The sequence below is a fragment of the Enhydra lutris genome, unplaced genomic scaffold (assembly GCF_002288905.1).
Source record: "Enhydra lutris kenyoni isolate GAN:26980312 unplaced genomic scaffold, ASM228890v2 scaffoldscaffold1, whole genome shotgun sequence".
Classification (NCBI taxonomy): Eukaryota; Metazoa; Chordata; class Mammalia; order Carnivora; family Mustelidae; genus Enhydra; species Enhydra lutris.
In genome coordinates, this window is record NW_019154085.1 from 75,074,215 (window position 1) to 75,086,977 (window position 12,763).

A 12,763-nucleotide genomic window follows, 5' to 3' on the forward strand; every position below is an offset into this window, starting at 1 on the left:
TAAAACACTTCATATCAGATACTATAGATTAGCTGACATTAAATTAAGTAGGTAATAGGTACTGCTCTAAATGTGGTCTACTCTTGTGCCCTGTACCTAAAACTTGGGTTTCTCTATTTTTTCATGTTGTTTTATTGCTTGAACTACTATGAAATTTCTGAATATTATTATATAGACAATGTAGTCAGATGTAGAGAAAAGAACAATGGATCTGAAAGACAAACTCAAGGTCTTTTTTCCTTATAAAGGGTGTCATCTTCATTAACTCATTTATCTCTCAGAACCTGGTTTTTTGTTTGTTTGTCTGTTTGTTTTTCCTTTCGAGCAGTGATTTTCAACTGGGGGCTATTTTGCTTCACAGGGATTATTTTGCAATATCCAGAGACATTTTTGGCTGTCACAATGGAGAGAGCGCAATGCTGATGCATCCAGTGGGTAGAGGCCAGTGATGCGGCTAAATGACCCGATAATGCACAGGATAGCCACTACAACAAAGATCCATCTCTGCCCAAAGTGTCATAGGGCCAAGACTGAGAAACCCTGTTCTGTACAACAGTGATGATATCATCTGTCTTACCTACCATATTGGTTATTGTATAAATTAATTACATAATACTATGTGTAAAATACTTTTGGAACCATAGAGTGATTATAAAGGTTAACGGAGGTGGATTTAAAGCAGAAAATACAACTTGAGAAAAATATCACAGTAGTGTTCTAAAATAAAAAGGGATTTCACAGTATTCTCTATAGTACTTGTAAATTTAATTAATATTCTAAACGAATAATTAATCCAATTCTCTGAAGAAGTAAGGGTCATGATTCAAAGAAAAATAGTAAGCTAAAGGATTAGCATCCTGGGTCACCATGTCTTACAGTGAGAACTATCTATATCATAATACCAGGGTGCTTACTAAAAATACCAAAGCTCCACCCCTGACCTACTAAGTCAGAGTCTGTGGACATATGGCTCTGTGACAGGCAGTTTAACAGTCACTTCAGGTGACTCCTAGGACCACTAAGGTTTAAGAACAACCATCCTGGGGTTGATTTTTTTCCTAGTCTGAACCTATAAAATAAAGGCCCTAATAACTAGAACAAGGAGGTAAACAATTTAAGAACTAGTATTTTTCTTGAAATTAACACTTGAAATTAAAGAAACTCACATTAGGAACTGAGGTTTCCCTAAAGAAATAATCAGTCTCTCTGGGATGTAAGGGAATAAAATCTGGAATGCACAGGCACACACACACTCTCTCTCTTCAAATTAATCAAAATGTTTTTTCCTAGGAAATAGGAGAATATAAAATTTATAGAACCTTAGCTGAACAGGCTGCATTCAGTTCAGTTTTGGCCATCCTCTGGCCTACCTTTTATGAACATTTAACTGCATAGGAAAAAAAATTCCAAGACATGCAGTTTGTATTTAGACGGTAGGTAAGAAAGGAGCTTGAATGTTCACATAAGTAGGACAGAGGTAGTCATCAGGATTGACACTGGAATTGTGCAGGAACTGGTGAGATGCATAGCTGCTGAAATAATGGGTATTTATGCTTAAACCAAGACACAGGAATTCTAATCTAGAAGGAAAGAAACACTGCCAGCTCACTTGATTAAGGTCAGTATGTTCATGAGAGATGGGTGTTGACCCTTCATGCACATCTGTTTTGCTGCTTACTATTAGGCATGACACAACAATGTTCTCTTTGAAGACCAAAAGTCAGCACTGTGAGATGGGAGATACGAACGGAATCCTAAAGCTTCAGAGATGTGTTTTCCCTAACAACCACCTACCTTAGACCAAAAGATAAAATCTGATTACTGAACTAAAACACGTTAAAATGTATTTTAAGTTACTATTATCATTTTTCTTATATCTTATTATTTTTTGTTGTGCTTACCTACTTCATATTAAAAAAGCAAACTTCCTTTTGACACTCGACAAAGAACTACATATTTGTAATATTTTCATTTTCTGAAAAGCTTCAGAGATGTGTTTTCCCTAACAACCACCTACCTCAGCCCAAAAGATAAAATCTGATTACTGAACTAAAACACGTTAAAATGTATTTTAAGTTACTATTATCATTTTTCTTATATCTTGTTATTTTTCGTTGTGCTTATCTACTTCATATTAAAAAAGCAAACTTCCTTTTGACACTCCTTGACAAAGAACTACATATTTGTAATATTTTCATTTTATGTATATTAAAACTAAATATTCTAATAAATTTATTTTTAGCTTTAAGATTATGCTTTTATCAGAATCTAAAATTTAATACTCAACAGAGTGATTTAACACAAAATGGTATGGTAATTTCTATCCCTATTAACCAATCAATATACCAGAAATTTGTCATAATTTCATTAAGACCTGAACAACTCCAACATATGCTTTAAAGTGTTCCTATTACAAATAGAAAAGCTTTTAATAAAATATTGGAACATCATAAGCTAATATACTCATCCTGAATCAACCTATTCTCAAGGTGACAATGTAGTGCCACCTATTGGTTAAAACAGTGCAATTCTCATTTGTAAACCTTGTAGAATGAAAAATTTCAAACTATTCAAAAGTGGAAAGAACAGTATAATGAACCCCATGTGCCATCCATCTTCAATAACTATCAACTCCTGACCAATTCTGTTTCTTCTACACTCCCACTCAATTTGTCCCCACCTCCCAATTTTGAAACTGACATACATCATTTAAAGAAATGAAATCCATAAACCATCAGTGTTTCTTTTCTCTGAGCACCAGGTCCATGAATGCAAACAACAATATATGTGCATATGTCCTCAAATACTAAGAGTATAGGAATGAAAAAAAAATGCTATTATCTTAAGCACGTCCATGATTAGCTTTCATTGTGAGCTAGCCAGTAAGCAAGTGAGACAGACTGACAGAGACAGAAAAATATAGAAAGGGAGAAAGAGAAATACAGAGAAACAGAGAGAGGAAAAAGAACTTCATGAGTATGAAGAGACTGGTGTTTCAACCGAGTCTAGCTACCCAGTGATCAAAAAATGTTCTCTCCCAGTTTATTCATATAAAAATAAGGTGATGACATTAGAAGAATCTGTAAGATCCTCTCCAATTCAAAAGTTCTGAAATTTTATTCACATTATAAGTAAACCTGAACACACAGAGCTATCCATAAGCAATTTTTTCATTTAAATTAATTTTTAGGGGCACTGGGTGGCCCAGTTGGTTAAGCGTCAGCCTTTGGCTGCAGGCATGATTTTGGGGTACGGGGATGGAGCTCCACATCGAGCAGGGAGTCTACTTCTCCCTCTCCCTCTGTCCCATCCCCAGCTCATGCTGTATTTCTCTCTTACAGAGATCTCTCTCAAATAAATAAAATCTTTTAAAAAAATAAGTAAAATAAATTGATTTTTAAACTTTATAAATAAAAATACAAAAATAAAAACCTAAACATAAGAATCTCTATGTATACTATTTATAATTTCATCCATACTGTATGCAACATAAAATGTGTTTTTCAATTCCTTTTGTGAACTTCTTTATAATAGGTACATAATCTAACTTCAAAGTATAATTATTCCTCTTGACATCTTTAAAAAATAGTAAAATATAGATAAATCCTGTCTTTAGGTCCCTCAAGTGTCACGTATCTTTACATAAAGGACTCTGGGGATACTTTCATAACCAAATCCTCTAGATGAAGTCTACAATGTTTTACAGCAAATACTGTTTTCAAGAACCAAAAACGGTGGGATGCCTGGATATCCTCAGTCGGTTAAGTGTGGGCCTTCAGCTCAGGTCATGATCCCAGGGTCCTGGAATCGAGTTCTGCATCACTGTCCTTGCTCAGCATGGAGCCTGCTTCTCCCTCTGACTGCCACTCCCCTTCTTATGCACTGAACTAATGCTAAGCTCATGCTGTCTCTCTCTGATAAATAATTAAATACATACAATCTTTTAAGAAAGGGGGAGTACAAACTATAGGATATAGTTACCCTATAGTAACATGCTCCAGAACAATCCACAGGGTTCAAATAAGTCACGGTCAGTATCAAAAATATCAAAAGAATTACGTTATTTAGAAAGTACCAAGAGAGGCGCCTGGGTTAAGCTCCAGCTCTCAGTTTGGGCTCAGGTCATGACCATAGGATCGTGAGATCCGGCCCTGTGGCAGGCTGAGTGTGGAGTCCGCTTGAGATCCTTTCCCTCTGTTCCTCTCTACTCACCTTGTGAGCATGTGTGTGCACTCTCTCTCAAATAAATAAATACAATCTTTAAAGATTTTTTTAAAATTTATTTGACACAGAGAGAGAGAGACAGAGAGAGAGGGGCAAGCAGAAGGAGAAGTAGGCTCCCCACTGAGCAGAGAGCCTGACATGGGGCTCAATCCCATGACCCTGGAATCATGACCTGAGCTCACAGCAGACGTTTAACCGAATGAGCCACCCAGGCATCCCTTAAATAAAATCTTAAAAATAAATAAATAAAATTTTAAAAAATAATAAAAAAAGTACCAAGAACATTAAAAGATTATAACCTCAGGAACAGGAGTTATAAGTTAAATACAAACTACTCAGTATATTTTATTAGCATAAAAGGAAAAAGCACTATGTTGGACCCTGTGAAATGAATAAAATATACAGATTTTTTTCAATTATAGGATTTCATAAGATTTCATTTCAATCTTTTATAAGTACTGGGGTGATCGGGTGGCTCAGTCAGTTTAACACCCGATTCTTAATTTTTGGCTCAGGTTAGGGTTGTGAGATCAAGCACGGCATGGGGCTCTGCAGTCGGCATGGAGCCTACTTAAGATTCTCTCTCCCTTTCCCTTTGCCCTTCCCCCTTCCCCTTCCCTCTCTATCCATCAATCAATCTCTTAAGAATACTAATTAGGAAAACTGCAGACAATATATAATCTTTAGATGATTCCAAATCCAAATCTTGTGATATCTCTTCCATATTATTCTCTCAGCTAGATTACAAATCCTACAGAGTACAGTATATATTTTATCTGCCAATACAACAGATTATTAAAGCTGATTTGGGGAATATTACAAAGAAAACAATATAAGTAACTAAACAGAATTGTATATATTAAAGAGTAAAATAATGTCAAATATTGTTAAAATACATCTTTAGTAAACAGTAAAAGACACATGGTCAACAATTCAAATTTATTCCTGAGAAACAGAGGTTCAACATTTCTTCTTTAATCTCATTTAGTTAAAATAGAATTTATTAATACTACTCAACTTTTAACTACCACTTCAATTGGGGAAGTTAAAGGGAAAAGAAAAACTTAGATGTTCACATAATCCATAAATTTCATCTGGGCCCAGAACTTAAAATTGTTATTGAACAATTTTTTTTTTAGTTCTCTATTATTGTGCATTTAGAGCCTAGTGATCGGGATGCATGTTATATTCATCCCTGAACACATGACTTTTTTTCCCAATTAACACATAAATCCAATCAGAGTGTCTTCTGAGCATTTGGATTTGTTTTTGCTTTTGTTTTGGAGGGGAAGGCTAACTTCTTTTATTACCTATTTATGGGAAAGATGTTTTATTCTTCATATTAAATGCAAGGTTGAATGGTGTGTGTGTGTGTGAACTGATCAATATTTTTAAGCCAGATAATCTAAGGAGATAGAAATAAATGAATCTGTTTATTTTTCTACTTTTCTAGTCAACCTATTTAAATTGCTATCAGAAATAATATGACTGGGGGGAGAAAAAGGATGAACTAATTGAACCACAAAGCAGATGATCACTTTCTCAATAATGAAGAGTTAACTTTAACAGAGCAAGAGCTTAACGTATATCAACTTCCTCCATACACAAGTTGTTAAATTTTAAGCCCTCCTGAATGATTATCTATAATCTGCCTATAGATCATTTTCTAATTTTATAACTGATTTGTTTGATCATCTCCTTCAGAATTACAAGTGGGAGCCCCTAAATGCACAAAGAATGGAAAGATATCCTGCACCCTCTGCACTCACTCTCCGTTAGTTGTGATTAATGCACCAGTTCTGCAATTATTCTCAGGCATTAACTGTACTGTACTCTCCCTAATAAAGCAGGGACATCCCAGGCCTCCCTCTGAGGATTTAAGGATTATAATTTCTGTCTCAGGACTGCAGACGAAGGTTCTATTTTTGCACTATCACTCTTTATTCTGTCATGGTAATTTTTAAAAATTTCATATGGATTTGTTTCTATAGAAATTTATAAACTATACTGGAGGCAAAGCAAAACCAAACTTCCAATAAATACATACTAAATTGTCAAAATGTTCTTTATGGCCTCTAAATATTAAACATACTATACTTTATGCCCTATACCAAAGTTTATAACAACTTATCCCTTAGCACCACACAGGCTCCTAATTATGCCCAGTAACAACAGCCGATAACCTGCAGAGGAGAGGGACTCACACTGTGCTGGCTCTCAATCTCTTCATGCTTCTGCTGTAGGGCCTGGGAGGCTCGGATGGAGTCTCCAATCCCCCACTGGGCTCGTAGTTGTTCTGATCCAGGACCTTCAAGCCAGTTCACAACCTATAAATGAAAGTTGAGACCAAAATCTTAAAATAATCAAAAGCTTTTCAAACATTCAATGTTTTCTCCTCCCAAAGCTCCTCAAATATTTTTTTCTAATTTTTAATTTTTACGTTTATTTATTTGACAGAAAGAAAGCACAAGTAGGGGAGCAGCAGGCAGAAGGAGAAAGAGAAGCAGGCCTGCTGCCTTTGACTCAGGTCATGATCTCAGGGTTCTGGGATTGAGTCGCACATCAGGCTCTCTGCTCAGCAGGGAGTCTGCTTCCCTCTCTCTCTCTCCACCTGCATCTCTGCCTACTTGAGTCAAAGGCAGATGCTTAACCGACTGAGCCATCCAGACACCCCAGTTCCTCAAGTATTTTTAAATTCTTTAAATTCTACTGTAAAGGCAGTAAATGTTTCTTTTCTAATTACGTGGCTATAATCTGACAACTTTTCCAAAAGCAAAATTTGAAAGAATGCACATTGTAGCACCTTAGGCTTTCAGCTCTCTGATCATCTGCCAGGCTAAAAGAAATCTGGAATGCTCTCCATAAAAGATTAAAAATTAACTTACGATGAAAGAAAATAAAAGAACTATAGGATTTTGCATTGGAAGAGACACCAGAAAGGACACTGGTCAAATTTCTTATCTAACACTTAAGAAAATTTAATTTCAGAGATTAACTGACCTGCCCAAGGTAATATAATCCATTATTAAAAACCTAGGACTAAAATCCCTGTCTCCAGACTCGTAGTCAAATGTTCTTCTCAAAGTACTGATAAAACTAAATGAACTAAGTAATTAACTAATATGAAGTTAAAATGCTACTTTTGTCACTTTGAAAATTACAAACTAACTGTAGAATTATACTACAGCAATACCCTCTAGGGGTCTTAGGATGAACTAAAACCTGCAGACCCACATACCATCTGAGGTCCCACTGGCACCACTCAGCAGGATGTGAGGTGAGGAGCTACAGTTTGCGAAAGCAGCATGAGGCATTCTTCTTCTGCCAAGTCAGTTTAGGCATGAGGTGATGAGATCCATATGGGACAGATTTTGGGGAAGACTCTGGTATCAATACTCCAGAGCCCACAGTGCTCATGCACGCTACAGAAGTTCTGAATTCAAGGGTGTTCAAGTTATGCCTTCCATCAAGTACTAACAGTTCTCCAAGTCCAGACCCAGAATAATTTTTACTATAAAAGCAGTAGTTGACATTCCAAGTTTTACAGGTTTTCAAGGAAACAGAGCTAGACAGTTAAGCAAAGATCAAAGTCTCATGCAGAAAGAGTTTTTCTAACTCTTCACACACACACACTACAAAACTACATGGACACAGTGAAGTAATTTTAACAGAAAAAATATTATCAAATTTTACTTGTTACTGAATTAAAATAAGGAATTCAACAACAAATGTATGGTTATGCCCTAAAATGTAAACTTAGGATAGCTGGTAAGAAGCGAATGAGGGTGTGTCCGTAGTATAATGTTATAACCCAGTGGATACACAGGCTTACCTCAGAACTTTATAACAGACCCATGCTGCATTTTTATTATTATCAGGTTAAAATATATTCCTTTAAAAATCTAATAGTTCATGGAATTTTTAGTAGTTATATAAAAGTACCACATCATAGGGAAAAATCATGTCTATTTCTTTCCATTATTTTTTCACATGCATTGCATTTTCACATTACTCCAGATTTAAGCACTACAGCCAATTCTTAGAGTACGGTTATTTCTATCCTGTGTTTTTCACTTAACATTACACTTAAAACTATAATGATTTTCTATGTGGCTACAGTTATAATTTATAATAGTTACAAACCTCTTTTTTAAGAAGGCAGAACTTGGCTGCCTTCTTCCCTCCCTCTCATCTGTCTAACCAACTAATCAACCAACCTATATACATATATATTCATATATGTACATATATATTTGTATATCTACAACAGCTACTTTACAATATATATACATATATACAAATACAACCACACACACCCTAAATATAAACTTAGGATATATAGAGAGACAGAAGTTCATATGTAGTTATTTTTTTTTCTCTAATTCTGTATTGTTTCCCTAGGAAAGATTTTCAGTAGAGATCCTGAATTTAATGACAATATAATGTTAGTATATACAAAAAAAATTGCTCTCTAAAACACCTTTTTCAGGACGCCTGGGTGGCTCAGTGGGTTAAAGCCTCTGCCTTCAGCTCAGGCCATGATCCCAGGGTCCTGGGATCGAGCCCCACATCAGGCTCTCTGCTCAGCGGGGAGCCTGCTTCCCCCCCCCCACCCCCGCCTGCCTCTCTGCCTACTTGTGATCTCTATCTGTCAAATAAATAAATAAAATCTTTAAAAAAAAAAACCAAACCCACACTTTTTTCTATATGAACATCCAAGCAATGAAAGTTTTAACTGAGAAACCTCTGCAAAGTATACAAACTGCCTACTCCTTTTAAAAAACTTCTGCCAAAGGGATAGAGTAAGATAAATAAAGCTAATATGGAATATAATATGGTATCTTGTTTGGAATCATGGAAAAGAAAAATAGCATTAAGTAAAAACTAAGGAAGTCTGAATAAAGTATAAAGACTGTTTAAAAAAAAAAACAAAACACCTTCTGCCAAATTGAAAAACAGAAACCTCTGCAGGTCTACTTTTCAATGTTAGTATACCGAATGCACTGCAAATGTTTGGTTACTGAAAGTATAAGATCTTTAGTAAATTATCCCTTCAAGTTAGTTCCCCACTTAACTTCTACGTTCTTAACTATTAATATATTCTCAGCTTCTACTTTCTCTTTACAAGGTTTTAATAATACAGTGCAAAAACTTAAAAACAAAAAAAGCCAAAGTATTATTTTGGATTCACTGGAATAGACTTAAGTGCTTTCATTTTCTTGGCTGTTTTCACAGTCCTAAATTAATCTGCAACCCCTTGTTGTCAAGTGTTCTTTGGAATACAAAGGTTGGCTCCTCAACATCTCTAGTCTTCCCCTTTAAACTTTGTATTAGCTCTCTTTGGAGGGGCAGAGTGCTAGGATTCTGTTTCTGTTAGCCCGTGGAAAGGATCACTCTTTCACAGTCATGAGAAAGCACTGGGCATGAGTCCCAATTCTAAATTCTGGTTCTGCTCCTACCAGTTGAAAGACTGGTCTGTCCATCTTTAAAATGGTGTTAACGCTACCTACCATACAAAGGTGCTGTATACCAGTCATTATATGTAAGACACTTAGCACAGTAGATAAATACTAGTATTTGTTAGTCTCTTTACTTTTCCCACTTTCTTGAAGAGAAAAGCATAGCTCCTTCTATCTATTCACTCAGTATTAAGCTTTTTATTTTAATTCCAGTATGGTTAACACGCAGTGTCATATTAGTTACAAGTGAACAATATAGTGATTAAACACTTCTATACATTACTCACTGCTCATCATGATAAATATGCCGCTTAATTCCCATCGACTATTTTACCCACCCACCTCCCTTCTCCCTTCTGGTAACCATCAGTTTGTTCTTTATAGTTAAGAGTCTGTTTCTTGACTTGTCTTTTTTCTCCTATGTTCATTTGTTTTATTTCTTAAATTTCACATATAAGTGAAATCATATTTGTCTTTCTCTGACTTATTTCACTTAGCATTACACTCTCTAGCTCTATCCATGTTGTTGCAAATGTCAAGAGTTCATTTTTTTGATGGATGAGTAATAGTCTATTGTATATATATATACACCACACCTTCTTTATACATTCATCAGTTGATGTACATTTGGGTTCTTTCCATAATTTGGCTATTGTAAATAAAGCTGCAATAAACATAGGGACGTATGTATCGCTCTGAATTAGCATTTTCATATTCTTTGGATAAATACCCAATAGTCTGATTGTTGGACCATTGGGGTTTCTGATCTTAGGGGAAAAGCACTCATACTTAACTATGATGTTTATTGTTGAGTTTTTGATATGCAGCCTTTATTATGTTGAGGTATGTTTCCTCTAGACCTACTTTGTTGAGGATTTTTATCATGAATGGATACTGTACTTTGTCAAATGCTTTTTCTGCATCTACTTAAATAACCATTTGGTTTTTATCCTTTTTCTTACTGATGTGTGTCCATTCATTCTTTATAAAGTTTGTCTTACACCTGCATTTTACAGTAAGATCCTGAGCTTCTTAAGGAAGTCACTGAACTGTTTTATTCAACATTTTTTCAAATGGAAATAGAAAGTGGGGGCTCCCGTGTGGCTCAGGTTGGGATCTCTGCTCAGGTTGTGATCTGGGGTCCTGGAATTGAGCCACTTGTCAAGCTCAGTGGGGAATGTGCTTCTCCCTCTCCCTCTGCCCCTGCTCACTCTGGCTTATGCTCTCTCTCTTTCTCTGTCTCTCAAATAAATAAAATCTTTAAGGGGAAAAATGGAAATAAAAAGTGTAAGTTTTAAGGAAGCTTATGCAAACATTTTGAAACCCTTTTCCATTTCCTTTATGCAACTCAAGTCTCATCTATTGCTATTTATTATGACTACAAAGACAAATATACAATGGCTTTCAAGTGTTCTGTTTCTTTTAAAGATTTACTGATTTACATATTTGAGAGAGAGAGAGAGCATGAGAGTGTGCGGGGAGGGGCGGGGGACAAGGGAGAGAAAGTCTTAAGCAGACACTGGCTCAGCATGGTGCCTGACATCTCACAAACCGAAGATCAGGACCTGAGCTGAAAGCAAGAGTCAGAAACTTAACAGACAGCGCCACCCAAGAGTGCTGGCTTGTAAGTATTTTAAATAATATAATTATTTCACTAGAAATATCTAAATTCTAAAACTAAGGATAAATAAGAGCATCTCAAAGTTTTTTAATTAATTAATAATGTGTTATATGTTATTTTTTATAACCTAAAATGCTATTTAAACATTTAAGCTTTGACTTCAGAATATTCTACAAGCAAAAGAAGCAGGCTAATATAAATCATGATACCTGAGGAAAAACAACTCATTAGCATGGAACTTTCAAAGAGCCATAAATTTAAAAATAAACTTTCAATAAAGCAAAGACATACTCTTGGTGCAAAAAACCACTCTCATAGTCAAGTACACATATAGTTTTAATGTATGCTGAAAGTAATTTTTCCTTAGTGTGCAACATCAGTAATGTAGACACAGTAAATGTATGACTATTTCTAATAAAAGTGATGCAAATTGAGGTTGATGCCCCAGTAAACAAGTCTATTTAAATGCATTAATGATGGTAGTTTGCCAAACCAGGCTATAAAACTTAATTTTAATCAGGACATCTTGCTCAGTCAATCTGAATATTAACTTCAGCAAGAGCAGTTTCATGCCCAATCCATATCAATGTGACCCCTCAAATGCCTACATTTATAACCTTGGAGATATGCTATTAAAATCTACCATGACAAGTATTTGCAGAGGCCAAAAATGCATGTGACTATACAACATTCTTTCCTAGCCAGGCTAATTTCTAAAGACTTCATGAGAGAACATCTGGAAGAATGTGGGGTCAAACAAGGCAGAAGGGCATGTTAAGCAATGTCAAGCATCTGACCTGAAGAAAGAATTGGGGAAACTAGAAGCATAGCCTCCAGCTGTATTCTTATGCAACTCTTAGTGTATCCTATTTTGCATCTATGATTCCTTTCTACAAAGGAAGAAAAGCACATGGATGATTCTAGAAATAACATTTGTAATGCTGGCTATAATTACTGCCTCAGTAAATAATGAGAATAACAACGGCATATTTCATTGAAGTAGCATCGTCTCCCACTTAAAAGTTGATGAAAATCTAATTTTTTTTAAATATAGCAGCAGCAGCATGGAGAACCTCTGCATACCACATAAACTCTAATACCACTGATTTAAACTGTGGGAAATAAATGATAATTTTAACGGTTATTACTTATCATATAGCTTATCTATTAGAGCTATTGATTTCTTTTTTTTTTTTTTCTAACATTTATTTCTTTAAGAGAAAGAGAGAGAAAATGGAAGCAGAGAGCAGGAGCAGATGGAGAGAGAGAATCCTCAAGCAGACTCCTCACTGAGTATGGATTCCCAACTCGGGGATCTATCCCAGGACCCTGAAATCATGACCTGAGCTGAAATCAAGAGTCTGATGCCTAACTGAATGAGCCACCCAGACACCTCTGATTTCTTTCATTATGCTCTCAGTGATAAGACAGTAAAGAAGAAATATGGAAAAATTCAGTT

At 35.5% G+C, this 12,763-nt stretch overlaps 1 protein-coding gene across 2 annotated transcripts in view; it reads right to left on the reverse strand.

The window, feature by feature from the left end:
- Nucleotides 1–12,763, reverse strand: part of LOC111142665 (SEC14 and spectrin domain containing 1) — a 95,543-nt gene that overhangs the window by 23,546 nt on the left and 59,234 nt on the right. For both annotated transcript variants that reach the window (XM_022495973.1, XM_022495977.1), the window contains exon 9: nucleotides 6,429–6,551. In XM_022495973.1, the coding sequence (XP_022351681.1) occupies nucleotides 6,429–6,551 (123 nt within the window). The remainder of the gene's footprint in view (nucleotides 1–6,428; nucleotides 6,552–12,763) is intronic.